Below are 14,052 nucleotides of genomic sequence, written 5' to 3'. Positions count from 1 at the left end.
TGGAGTTAAAATGTAGTGAAAACGGGTCTTGTGGTGACTGTTCTGCAGCGCAGAAAGAACGAGTTGTGCGACAGACCAAGGGATTGTGTCACCTGTGTGTCTCCTTCTGGGGCAGGAGTGGTGGGTGGGGCGGGTCTCGCGGACTGCTGGCTTCATCAAAGTCCTCTTGGACGGGGATTGAATGTGAGTCTCCATTTTTTTGGTCAGCTCAGTCTTCCTTATCACAGCTACGTTATCAGAGAAAACAAGGCCATTGACAGAGACACAACAAGAAGCAGAGAGAGACAGATGCTAAACAACAGTAAAATATGAAGTTAAAGAGCCCTGATCCACTTTTTTAGTTCTTGAATTTGTTTTGGTGAATTATACTAAAAGCAGCCAACTGACATGCCTGATTCTGAGCTATTGAGATACAACAGACCTCAAGAAAATCAAATGGAAAACAAAATAACAAGAACCTTTCTTCTTCTTGACCTCCTCTCTGGGGATGCAGACAGGTTCCTTGCGGACAGGTTTGCGCTCTGGTGTGGAGATTCGACCTCTAGGGCGCCCTCCTTTGGCCTTCGGTTTGAATTGCTTCTCCTGTTTCTCTTGCTTCTTCTGTTGTGAGTGTTTGCTTGGGACCATACCAGGCTGTTTAACTGGGCTGGGCCCCTTGGACAAAGACTCGATCTGCTCTGTCGCCATGCTCTTATCATCATCTGCAATAAAACAGGACAGTATTTAACAATATTAAATGTCTTTTTTTAAAGAAGTAGATGCAAGAAAGAAAGGGAAACAAATCAATATTCAGGCAAAGACCACCAAAGAGATCTCACCTTGAGTGTCAACCCAGGAGCTGTCCAGGATGGAGTCGTCCATTGTGGTCTCATCTCTGTCATAGCTTTCTGTCTGTCTTTCTGTCTCTATGGTTTCGGCCTCCTTTTCGAGGGAGGCAGAGGTCTCAGGAACGTCAGCCACCTCCTCTAAACTGGCAGCCTCCATTTCAGCTTCCTGGGCCAACTCCACAGATTCCTCCTCTTCCTCCTCCTCCTCCTCCTCCTCTTGATCTTTCTGGGCAGCGACACAGGTTTCGGCCTCAGGTGGAGCCGAGAAACGAACGCTATGTCCCGGCTCCTCTGCTTCGTCAATGGTCTGGACTACAGTGATGAAATCGTCTTCAACTGTCACCACTGATTCAATGGCAGCGCGAGTCTCAGAGATCTCCTTCGTGACTTCTGCTCCAGCTGCTGCCCCTGGTTTCTCCAACATGTCTTCCTCTCCTCCCTGTTCCTCCACATCTGCTTTTTCACCTGGCTGTGTAGCTATCTCCCCAGGTTTGTCCACAACCTTTTTGTCCATCTCTTCTGCTTTCTCCCTCTCTTCCTTCAATTTCAGTTCCCTTTCAATCTTCTCTTTCTCTTCCTTCTCTTTTAGTTCCCTCTCTTTTAGTTCCATCTCTTTTTTTTCTTTTTCTTCCTTTTCCCTCAATTCTTTCTCAATTCTTTCTTTTTCTTCTCGTTCTTTCCTTTCTCTCTCCTCTCGCTCCATTTTTTCTCTCTCTAGTCGTTCTTGGATCTCCATGTCTTCTTTCTCTTTCCTCTCTCTCTCCTCTTTCTCTTTCTTCTCTTTCTCTAATTTCTCTTTTGCCTCCAGCTCTTTTTGTTCTTTCTCCTTCCTTTCTTTTTCTTCCCTCAATATCCGCTCTGCCTCTACTTTCTCCCTCTCTTCTTTCTCTCTCCTTTCCCTCTCTTCTCTCGCTTTCTTCTCTGCCTCTTCTTTCTCCCTCTCTTCTTTCTCTCTCCTTTCCCTCTCTTCTCTCACTTTCTTCTCTGCTTCTTCTTTCATTTTCTTTTCAGCTTCTTCCTTCTCGAGGTCTTCTTTTACTTTTCTCTCTAATTCTTCATTAGCCTTCTCCTCTTTTGTTACTGGTGACACTGATCTTTTAGGGGAGCCATAAACCTCTCGTTGTTTGAGCTTGGAGGGTGAGAGCACAGGGGAGAGCAGCTTGTCATCTTCGATGTTGCTCTCCACAGATGACGCAGGTGAAGTTTTGACAGGTCTGGCAATTCGGTCCTTGGCCACGCCGGTCAACTGGTACACATCTTCAGCATCCACTTCCTCATAGGCCTCCTGGTGGACCAGCTTCACCTTCTCCCGAAGCTCCTGCAGTTCCCGTTCCTCCTCCACGCTGAGAGGTCTGTCCTCCATCTCCAATTTGCGGATCTGCCTCTCGTAGTCAGCGATCTCGGTTTCTGCTGCTGAGCCTTCGCCACTGGCCTGTCGTTCAGTCTCACTCACTGACCTCCCACCTTCTTCTAGAGTCACTGTGACCGTTGGGGTCACAAAAGACTCACTGGGCAGAGGAGCCAGTTTCTCCTGCTCACTTACAGATTTAGTCAACTGACCATCTGCAATCTCCTTGTCTTTTTCTTCGGTGGAAACCTTTCTATCTAACTGCTTCTGATCTTTCTCCTCAGCGACCTCAGCAGCTGCTAATTGCTGGGTGCTTTCCTCCAATGATGTGTCTCTGACTGCAAGCCTCCTTGCCTGCTCAGCCACTTTCGCCTCCAGAACAGAGGGGGTGAAGACCTGTGCAGAAGTGTTTGTAGGGCTAAACACATCTGCAGGGGATGGCATGGGCCCTGAATATTCACTGAATACACAATAACCCATCTCCTCAAGCTGGCTGTCACTTTTCCTGGGACCAGGACTTAGTTCCCCTGAAATTAGGCTAGCCAGTGGGTCATCAGCGAAGGCAGAGACATCAGCTTGAATTGACTTTCTTCTGATTATTTCTGGGTCATTGTTCTCGGAAGCTAGTCTTGAACGTGTACCAGCAAGGTCCAGCATCTCAGGCAAGTCTTGTGTCATCACTGTGCCATTTTTAAAAGTATTCTTGGGGAGCTGGGGTGATTCAGGCAACTCTGGTTCAGGGCTGGGTTTTGAATCTAGTTCACTGGTCCTTGGAGGAGATGAGGAATCTGAAGTGATGGAGGCTGCAGTCTCCAGGATCAGGGGAGGGAAGGATGGAGGCTTCTCCACAGAGGGTGTAGTAACTGGGAGGTAGTCTGCTGATTCATCTAGACTTCCACTAGTGTATGACATTATATCTGTGGCCAGTGGGGAGAAGTGCTTCGGTTTGCCTTGGCCACTGTGATCGATTGCTCCAATGTTGATGTTAAGTGAATAACTCCTCTGCTCCAAGGCCAGTTTACCTGGGGAAAGCCTGCATTCATTATTCCTGTCAGGAACTGCAAACACTCCAGTATCTTCTGTCGTACTTTTTTTACTTTCAGATTGATCCTGGGCTCCAGCCAGTGTGCTGTAACTTATCTCCTGAGACCTGGAATCAATTGGACTCTTCTCTTCGCCAGCTCTGCTCAGTTCGTAATAACCTTCACCCTTACTTTGTGGAGCCTTGTCAGCCTCTGTGGCTGATGTTTCAAAATATGCTGACATTCCAGATCTGTCTCTTGCATCTCTTGTTGAGTCTTCTCCTTGAACTTTGATTCCCATTGAACAGAAATCAGAAGACGCAGCAATGCTGCTGAACTCCACCACCTCCACTGACGGCTGCTTCTCTGACACTGTGATTGGCTCACCATATGTAGGCTGAAGTGTGAGCGGTTTGGCAGATTCTTTGGCTTGGGTTTGAGGTACAAAGGACGGCATATCCATTGTGGGGCTCTCTGGTACAACTCGTTCCCCAGCAAAAAATCCTTGGACCTGGGGCTCAAAAAACTCCTCCGGGCGTTTCTCGGATCCAATGCTGTCTGGGCTCATGGACCCACTGCCCTGCTTGTCTGAGTCCATCTTCAAAGCTGAAAAGACATCTGTAAGTTGGCTGTTTTCATCAACACATAAATGACTTGCTTTGGCATGCTGCGAGTGGGATTAATATTAAGGCAGGGACTGAAAAAGCAATTATTACAGAAACAGGCAAAGCCGTCCTCAGAAACTTACAGCACAATGATACGGCCATCACTGAAGAAGTACGGCGAGTTAATGGGGGTCCACCAATTCACAGATGGATGAGAATATGGCATGGTATGTGACGGAACCGGCATGATGAGACTGTGATGCTGATTTATGGGAAACAAGCGATGACAGATAGGATGGATATCCACGTGACTCTTCAAAACATCATATACAAAAAGAAATAGCATTTCTGTCATTCTTTAAAGTGCAATTCAATATTTTTTACCTTGTCCATATAAAATGTATCAGTGGTCAAAATTATTTTGTGAACAGCAAATTAATTTAAGGTCTTAATTATGACTTTCAAATGTCATTGCATATTTGAAACAATATAAGCACAAATACAGAAGCACCTTGCTGGTGATGACAGAGAAATGCTGCATGCTGTCACCAGCTAACAGTGACAAAAACAAAATAAAGTAACGCACTTGATGAGAACAACTGTAACACAATGAACCTGAGACAGCCAACACAAATTACCCTGCAAATTCTCTACACAGAATTATGATATCAATGTGAGTGATCCATGTTGATGGTTAGAAAAAGAGCATAGCATTGGCATACTAGCACCAAGCCATGTCTGGATATACTGAAAAACCTGTAGGCTTATAGCTTATAGCAGTTTATCACACCAATATGAAATGCCCGTCCCCAAGATCACAGCAAGAAAAATAAAAATGCAAGCGCAAAGATAACACACAGTAAAACCAGGCTAAGTTAAAAAAGAATGTGACTCTTTTGACCAACAAGCCTGTGTTGCCTTGCAGCCGCAGCAGAGCACAGAGAGGATCACTTGCCATTCCACCGGAATTATAACGCTCATGTAATAAGCTTATGGGTTCCCTTCGACATATCTGGTGTTCTTAAACAGTGGACAATGCTGTAACATGCAGGCAGGGAGTGCAGAGGGCAGGACACACCTGTCTCAGGGCTCTCCTCACCCTCTGCTTCCTCCTCCTCTCTGTCCATAGAGCTTTCTGCAGGAGCACTAATTGCTTCGGATGGCTCCAGGTCTACGTCCTGAGCCTCGTCTATGGCCTCTGCCTGCTCTAAGGGCTCAGCTTGGGGGCTGTCCAGCTCGGGCTCGTCCCCACTCCATTGCTGCTCATCAAGAGCTGCTTCGGACTCTGCTGCCTCTGCACTCTCCTCCTCCTCCTCCTCCTCATCTTCAACCTCCTCCTCGTATTCAGCTGTAAGAGCCTCCATGGTCTCTTCTTATCAAAAACAGGGTGAGAGGGGGACACATTAAGACTACAGGCAACACAGACTTGGGTTATGTGAGAACACAACTTATGACGGGACACTTTGAGCTCTGGTGCTTGTCTGTTCACACATATAGGTACAGTACATTACACATATGTATGTTTTTACATTCTGCATATGTTTGTATGTTTCTTTTTGGGGGGCTTAGTGTAACCATTGTGAAAGGAATCCATTATGATATATTACATACGTTTAAGGTAAATTCAAACATGAAAGCCATTTTTTATTCATTTAGGAAATACATTATCTTTTTATTTACTGTATGATTTGGGAAAAGATAACAATCCTCTCTCCCTCTCTTCCACTCGCCAAGCCTTCAATCCAAATTGACCAAACTCCTTGTTGGATTGGGTTGTTTAAAAATAATGGGAACATAAATAAACTCTTGCAAAAGCACTTCTCAAATCTCTGGCTTTTCAGAATATGCAACCATTAAGAGCTAAGGTCCAGTGTGACTCAAATTCCTGACATAGAATGGACTAGATTTTAACTGTGCTGCTTTACTCTTTAGCATAAAATGTTGCTGGGTATGAAATATGTAGATGTTGGTCAAAATAAATATTTATGCTAGATGATTTTCTCAGCAATGATGAAGAGGGTTGGGGGGGGGGGGCACGATCCAGAATCAGTGTGCATTAACAGTATTTATGCATTATTCAGTTTCACAGGCAATGGTTTATTCTCGACAACTCTTTGGAATGTGTTTCATGTACAAATATTTAAAATGATAGATATAGCCATTTATATAGTCATTTATATTTATGCTAATGCTGTCTATATAAGAAAAGCTGCTCGGAGAGACGTGTCGGAGGAGTCAGTTTCTCTCTGTGTATTCATTGGGAAATGACAGAGGTAATAATGAAGATATTATCGATTGTGATGAACTGTCCAAGACAATATTTATTATTATAATAAGGCATTAAGAGGCTTGTAACAGAGAACTGACAGATGGCCAAGTTATGTTATTGTGTAGTCTAGGCGAAAATACACTGAGGAAGTTCTGTCTACGTCTTTGGGCCAACAATTTAAAAACAAACATCCTTTGTCTAGTATTTCAAAAGAGAAATAAAATAATAAATAAATGTAGTTCAGAAGGTTTTATAAAGATTATATGTTGGTTTATGCGCTGGTGAGTATGTGGAGCTGAAAGTCTTCCTTGTTGCCACAGTGAGTGTCAGAGTAGTTTAAGATGAGTATAGAGGGTCTGACGAGGCGCAGTGTAATTAAATGAATGAGGGGTAATAGGAATGAACTTAAACAGAACTGTGGGAGATGACTGGTAGAGAAATTTGTGCAAAGTGACATTTGTATAAAAGCCATCTGGGCCTTTAATCAAGTCTGAAAAGTTAACCCTGTGGGCCGTGTGGTCTGAAAGCAAAAGTAAAGTGTATTAGGTCCGTTGAGAGTTTCACAATAAAAGATTGTCCTACTTTAGAGACATCACTGTCATGTGTTTGTCTTATCAGCATGGTAACCACAGGTAGCAACAGCTTTGGGTGAAATAAATCATAAGAAAAACTAAATATGACTGGTAAAAAACATGAAAGTGCTCAGATTTTGAGCGGACAAACATCACAAGGACACAAACACACACAAAGACGGACAAACAGACGAACTGACGGACGGAGAGACGGAAGGACGGCAGTAAGGAGAAATGGAGGGAGGAGATCAAATCACAGAAGAAGAAGAAGAGGAAATCTGTGTTTAAAAGAGAAAAGGGAGAAAGAAAGAGAGCAGAGATGGAGGGGGGAAATGGCAAAAGGAACCATGCGTGGTTCACCTTCAATCTGTCTAAAGGCCACAGCCTGCCCTGTGGGGCGAGCGCCCGAGTGCGTCCACTCTGGGCTGAACAATGGGTGATCATAGTACTCCTCGTCGGAGTGGTAGGGGTCGTCCTCGGGCACGGAAACTGAGATGGAGGGGGCGAGGAACTTGCACCTCTCCCGAGAATTTTGGAAGCAGCGGAGAGGGCCCGCCTCCTCCTCATCCCCTACATCTACAAACAAGACAGACACAAGGAGAAGAACTGCAGGGAAATCTGGACACAGACTGAAAGAGAGAGAGTGAAGAGGAGGATAAAAGAAAAGTAGAAGACGACAAAAAAATGGAGAACACGCCAAAGAATGTCTACTTTAAAGGTGATTTATCATATAAGCTTTTGCAGATTTATTAGTAAATAGGGGAAATGTCCCTCTTTTATAAAGTTTACAATGACACAGTCATATTTACAGAAATCTAGGATTTATCTCTGATAAAACATTTAGGTAAAATGCTTTCATGGAAGTATAGTTTCCTAACAAAGGCACAAATGTAAATATGTGTTTACTTGTTACATTTTGATTTAGCTCTTAAGCTATAGCTGTGGTCCTTGAATTTTTAGGAAGATTTTTAAAAAATACCAAATTCTCTCCTTGATAAATCTTTAAGTAGCATTTTAAGGTGGACATTTTTTGGCAGTAAAGACGGAGATAAAGCTTGAGGAGAGAAAAATAACAAAAAAATACCAATTTAAAAAAAGCAAAAAAAACAGAAAGTCACCAGATAGGGGAATGCAAGGAGAAGATAAGGTATGAGTGAGAGCAAGAGAGAAACAGAACACACACAGGACACTGACAAGGACACGATGACAAGCAACTCAAAGATGACCAAGCTTCAGGGACCAGCCATACTCTTAGACCGACAAAGTGAGTATATCGCACTAACGGAGAAATCTACACAAACATATGGATGATTAAACCTAAATAAAATACACAAAAGGTTATTAAAAAACAGTTCTTATACTATAGAGCAGCAGTTGTAGTAACCAAATAAGTAACCCATGTTTTGCCTTTGCTAGAACACAAACAAACATCTATGTATAAAAAAAACCTCTAGATCCAGTCGAACTGCTTGACACACAGTAAAACCATGGCATATCTCAACAGGTCACCTTTAACAGAACACCACCTCTCAGGCCTGACGATGACCAAGCCTTTCATTACTTGTCATGTACCATGTCTATAGATACAACAACACACCACTAACGGAACCTCTGTATCACTCCATCTGGTCAAGAACACAGAACACCATCCCCTGCATGATTTAACCTCTTATCTAGGATTTGTTACTTCTCATACAGTACAAATGACAGAACAGACTATTTATATTTAATGCATGGCTGGCCCGGCTAAAGACTCTCCTCACTGAGCAGACATTAAAACACAAAGCCCAAACATACAGCCGACCTAACTTTAGGTACAATGTTCGACTATATCTTGCAGGTAGCTGCATGAAAACTGTAACAAAGCTTAAATTTGTAAGTAAAAAATAAAGAGACAAACTGCATCACGGTGCTAAATAAGATACATAGGACAAATTCTGTGGGGATTTTTGATGTAACGAGGTATTTTTTACCATTTATGAGCGTGGCATTCTTAATGTTGTAAGGCTAGTTGACGTGATGCTTACCTATGTGCTAGTTGGCCTGGTTAGGCTAACTAGCTCACCAAGGCGATTCAGTGATTATATACTGCAATTCAACAAAGTGCTATGGCAAAACCAATGTCCTTTTTACGCCTTACTTTTGTTACTATAGGCTTCAGTAGCCTATTAGCCAGAAAATCTGTAACTCTGTAACTCTGCAAGTAACGTATATAGATATTATAGCTAAAGCCAAACACATAAATAAAAGACTGTGAGTGGACAATGACAATACAACACTATAATTAGAAGTGCAAAACTTTAAGACATCATCCAACTGAAAAAGACAAACAAGGAGAAGTTGGAGGGTTACCAAAATTGGCTGTCATATTAGTGTGAGGGAAGACAGCAAGGTGTGGAAGTTAGAAAAGGGAAACGGAAGAAGAGGATGGGAAATAAAGACTAAACATAACAGGGTGGACATGTATGTGAGCCCTTCTTTCTTTTTGAGATAAATGGTGATGACAATGAAGATACAACGTGTATCTGTCCCAGGTGTACGATGAGGAAGAGGAAGCAGGATTTCAGAATTAATGGATGTCTGAAAAATGGAAATAATTTTCCTGCTTTTGGTAAATCTCATTTGTACATGTTTCTTGTAGAGGTTATCAATGTGCGGTTTGCCCCTTAGAGATGGGGCATGTCCTGAGAGGAGCTGAAGAGCATAAAAAGGGCCAACCCACATCAGTACCCCAATGTGTTGGCGATCGCAAACCTCCAGATGTTACAGTCATGTGAAGGAAGGAAACTCCTCCATTAGAGACGTACTCCTATAAACACATTGGCCCTACCTTGTTCCAGAGGGCCAAAGGGTTCTGCAGCAGGTGAGGGGGGAGGAGAGGGAGGCAAATTGGTGGTGTCTTCAACTGCAAACAGAGGTAGAGGGTATCGACATATGAATCACATACTGCAAATGGCTCTGAGTGTGTGTGTGTGTGTGTGCGTGTGCGTGTGCGTGTGCGTGTGTGTGTGTGTGTGTGTGTGTGTGTCTTACCTGATGGCAGCCTTTGGGTCTCCTGTTCTCCCTTCAGTACTGCCACAGCTTCTGCCGTCACTTCTTGCACAATCCTTGCCGACACTTGCTCTGGCAGAGACATGCACACAAACAAGGACACACACACACACACACACACACACACACACACACACACACACACACACAGAAGTCAATTTTAAAGTTCTAATAAATAATAATGTAGAAGAAGCTGGAGAAGTTTAAAAGTTTTTCGAAGACAGGTGAAGCGTTCACCATCGTTGCATTTAAAAGATGAGCAGCCCTATTTCTGCAGGGCAGATGACAGACTAGTGACCTGCAATCAGAAAGTTTGAAATAGGAGAAAATCGGAACACCTAAAACCCCCCCTTAAGGGAATTATATGCCATAGTGATGTTTTAAGGACAAGTCAGAGGAAGCAACAGCACCATCTTACAAGTAGCTCCTTTAAGGTATTAGTTTGGTTCAAACTGGCTGGAAAAAGATTCCATCAATTTCACAACACTGCATTTTTTAATCATGTCACTCAAAGCCTGAGTAGAAAGCCAGAGAGGAGCTGAAATTGTTATTATAACCGCCAGAACGCTCGAGCTGCTGTTGAAGGCTGTCACCATGGAAACCCACCTTCCTTGCAGACTGACTGACTCACAGTTTGTGATAAAAGACGTTTCTTTTTATAACATGTGGTCATTTCTCACAATTTTCACCTAGTAGAGGTAAAAGATATTTTATTTGCAAGGATTTAATGTTTCTTAGAATGTTGGATTTAGAAAAATGAGGGACCTTACATATATACAGTGATATCCACATGGCAGCAGTTCAAAGACTAAAAATACATTAGCTGTTACTACTGATTCTGTTTTTTTGGACATTTTATGGAGAACAAAGTGTCACGGAAATTATATGTTAACAATTAATATTACAATAAAAACATAAAAAAATAAATGTATATATTAATGTTAAAATAAATGGACTAAAATACAAACCAAAATTATTTAATATTCAATGAGCAAAAACAGTGAGTACATCATTCAAAATACCTAAAATAGTTCACAAATGAATAATGAAACAAATATAAGAGAAATAAATTGGATTGGACAAAGACTCGTGTCTATATTTAGAAAGAGGCCGTCAACACTGTCTAACACTTGTGGGCGGCAGGTGTTAAAATAAGGACAATAATGTGGCCAAGCTGAAACCCACAAGCAAACAGTTAGTGACTCTTAAAGATAGACGTAAATCTGTGGTAATGAAGTACACATGTATATTAATAAAAGGCGCCTTTTAACCCAAAAATTGAAACAAAAGAGACAATGTCCAAAATCTGTATCCATCTCTTACATCTCTCTGCCTCAATTACATTACATTACAGTACATGTCATTTAGTTGACACATTTAACCAAAGCGACTTACAATAAGTGCATTCAACATCTATGAGGGGCCATTCGGCGTTCAGCATCTTGCCCAAGGACATTTCTGCATGGGCAGGGATTCAAGCTGCCAACCTTCTGTTTGGAGGACGACCGCTCTATCCCCTCAACCATGGCCGACCATTATTACCATTATTAAATCTAAGACCCAGTTTGAGTGTTGTCCTGATATAAGGCGTGCTGCACAGTGCTAATCAAACCTGCGTTCATTTGCATAGTAACAGTGGTTATGTGGGATTGGGCGGCAGTGATGCTTTCACTGCTGCCGTTTCAGGACATTTATCTCTCCACAATCACCCACACATCAACAAAAGCAAGCTCTCAACAAGGCATACACACACATGCAATTACACACACTTATATACACACACTTCTTCCCGGAACACTTAACACATGCAGCCCACTCACCAACTCAAAGCAGCCATTTTCTATTTTCAGTAGCAAAGTGCAGTGAACGTGTACGGCTTATTTACTGCTTCCAGACAAAACCCTTTCTTCCTGTCCTGGAACATAGATGATACTGTGGAACACAATCAGTGCGTGTAGCATCAACCGACTAAAAAAAGACCGTAAAGCTGAGACCTGGGGGGAAAATAACCCTGTGGATTTGTGACTGGATCCATTTTATTAGTGAGAAAACACCTCCAAAGTGAGTGATGGTGTGTGAAGAAGGTACATTCTCTGCTTTATGTAACAGTTACCAAATGTTTCCTAAAATATCCTACTAGCTCACTCGATCTGATGAGAGGAGAGTTCAAACATGAGTTTTTTAGATTTTCTGACCACTTTCAGCATCAAAGACAAGTCTCTTGTACAGAGCAAAACATACAGAGGCTATTCTAAATCTTACCACAGAACTGAGGAAGTAAAGCTGAAATAATCAAACAAATAACATGACACTGCTAACCAGTTTCAGATGAGGAGGACCGGGGTCTTTAACAATGAAAGATTTCGCCACCCAGACAGAATTCATTCTTGAAAGAAAACTATTGTCATTAATAGAAAGGTGAATAATATAGGATTTTTTAAACAGTACAAAACATATAATCTCTTTCAGACACACACATAAAGTGACATTAGGGCACTGCCTTCAACCAGACATTGTGCTTTGATTACTCTCTCAGACAAATCCCCAGACATGCACAATCACAAAGCAATAGCACTGTAAAAGTGACCTTGTCACATCCACACAGCGAGCAGGCAGTGATGAAAACAAACCCGGTCTAAGCAGTTCTGACATCGCCACTTGCCTTTCATTGGCTTCAACAACAGAATAAACCAAATGCACAAACGTACATCTGTACAGAGGATGCATCACATCTGTGGATCTACATCATAGAAACAGACATTCTCTCACAGCGAAGTAAAAAGTGTGTATTACCTGATTAGAAAGCCTGAAGCTGAAAGCACTCTCTCTCTCTCTGGGCAGAGACTCCGACTGTAAGCCCCAAATCAATGCACCACACACACACACACACACATACCCTCACACAGACACAGTAGGACTGAAAGGGCACAGCGGGAGCAGAAGTGTCGTTTGGTTATGATACAAGCCAGCAACCAAAATGTGTAAAGCCAAAAAGGTTGCCATAGCAACAGACAGCTGGTGGGCCGATGACTTGGGTCCATATGCAATTCAGATGCCAGCAACACGCCGAGGTTGCTTCAGCCTCTAAACCTCTGAGTCTGTCTTAGCTGGACCTTGTTGCTCTAATTTTTCTGATCCATGACGTAAATGATAGTAAATCTAACAAATGTGAATATAAACATTAATGAAAAAAACTAACAATGTGAAATTAACAACAAAGAATCTTGTCCAGGCTATGCTATAACTCAAATACAACACAAGAGATTCCTTGATAGAAATAAAGATAGAAAGAGCTCAATAACTCTATGTTTTTCAAATGGTTTCTATTAGCTCCCTCTGTTTTTCTTCCTCTCGCCACATCTTTCAGCTGACCACTGGCAGCATGGCTGACTGGCTTCCTCAACCTCATTTTAAATAGAAAGTCAAGAGGGCAATTTTGTGCTTCAGTAGTTCTTGTTGTGTCTGAAGTGCTTTTCACAGGGAGAGAAGGTTCACTGAGGGCCAGCATCAGCCCTTCTGCCACCCATCCTGTCCCAACTATAACCTCGACCCCCCCCTCACCCTGCCCTGCTCTGGAGCAATGCTAATGTATGCTGACAGGACTATCTGCAGTCTGCAGTCTGCAGACAAACAAAGCTTTGGTTACACAGCTGCAGAGAACATGTCATTTCTATACACATGATTAGAAAACATGTTTAGATACACTGATCGGACAGGAGGGAGTTTATCTTTTGTTGATTTTGTACTATTGTGCATCCGCCACTTTTTTAGAATAGTGTTTGCTTCTAGAGACAGTTGAGAGATTTGCTGAAATTGAGAAATATTAGGGACTCTCACTTAATTTAAATGAATTCAGATAGCAGACATGCAGAGATAGGACTCTTAATTTGATCTCAACAGATCTGTATTTATGAAATTTGCCAAATGTTCCTGAAAGTAGATGAAATGACTGAATGACAATAAATCACAAAATCTAGCTTGAGTAAAGTCCTAATAATGTGGAAGAAAGGTGTTTCATTGGGCTCTTATCATTGCCTGCTTAAGAGCTACAGGCGTAAAGAACAAAAAACCCTGCCAAAGTAAATTGTAGGGGAGCCGTTGCCATGGTTACACCATTGGTAGATTATAATTCTTGTTTCCATTGGTGTGAATGAGGATGTGGTGGGGAGCTGAGGGTAGATAGACAGATTTTATGTGTTAATTACAGCACCGCTAATAACAGTATGTGATTCTAGTGAGGACTGAGTGTAAGGCCACGCACCAGGAGACAGAAAAAGAAGAAATACATATATACACACACACACACTCACACACTAACACAACCAGAACAGCAGACAAACTCTAGTGTGGACTTTCAT

The 14,052-nt window shown here is 42.3% G+C and overlaps 1 protein-coding gene across 8 annotated transcripts in view; it reads right to left on the bottom strand.

Moving 5' to 3' along the window:
• Positions 1–14,052, bottom strand: part of map2 (microtubule-associated protein 2) — a 73,162-nt gene that overhangs the window by 16,372 nt on the left and 42,738 nt on the right. For 3 of the 8 annotated variants that reach the window (XR_004612525.1, XM_034574446.1, XM_034574447.1), the window contains exons 5-11: positions 9,677–9,766; positions 9,474–9,548; positions 7,004–7,219; positions 4,881–5,174; positions 819–3,803; positions 459–701; positions 93–227 (exon numbers count right to left, since the gene is read on the bottom strand). Coding sequence is in view for 7 of the 8 variants with exons in the window: in XM_034574446.1 (XP_034430337.1) it covers positions 93–227; positions 459–701; positions 819–3,803; positions 4,881–5,174; positions 7,004–7,219; positions 9,474–9,548; positions 9,677–9,766 (4,038 nt within the window). In the remaining variant the exon portion in view is untranslated. Of the gene's footprint in view, positions 1–92; positions 228–458; positions 702–818; positions 3,804–4,880; positions 5,175–7,003; positions 7,220–9,473; positions 9,549–9,676; positions 9,767–12,487; positions 12,641–14,052 lie in introns of those variants that run through there. The other 5 variants (XM_034574448.1, XM_034574453.1, XM_034574449.1 and 2 more) reach the window with 5 other exon arrangements.

Source organism: Hippoglossus hippoglossus, chromosome 21 (assembly GCF_009819705.1).
Source record: "Hippoglossus hippoglossus isolate fHipHip1 chromosome 21, fHipHip1.pri, whole genome shotgun sequence".
NCBI classification, from domain to species: Eukaryota; Metazoa; Chordata; class Actinopteri; order Pleuronectiformes; family Pleuronectidae; genus Hippoglossus; species Hippoglossus hippoglossus.
The sequence above is the reverse complement of the archived record's forward strand: the minus strand, read 5'-3'. Positions and strand labels throughout refer to the sequence as shown.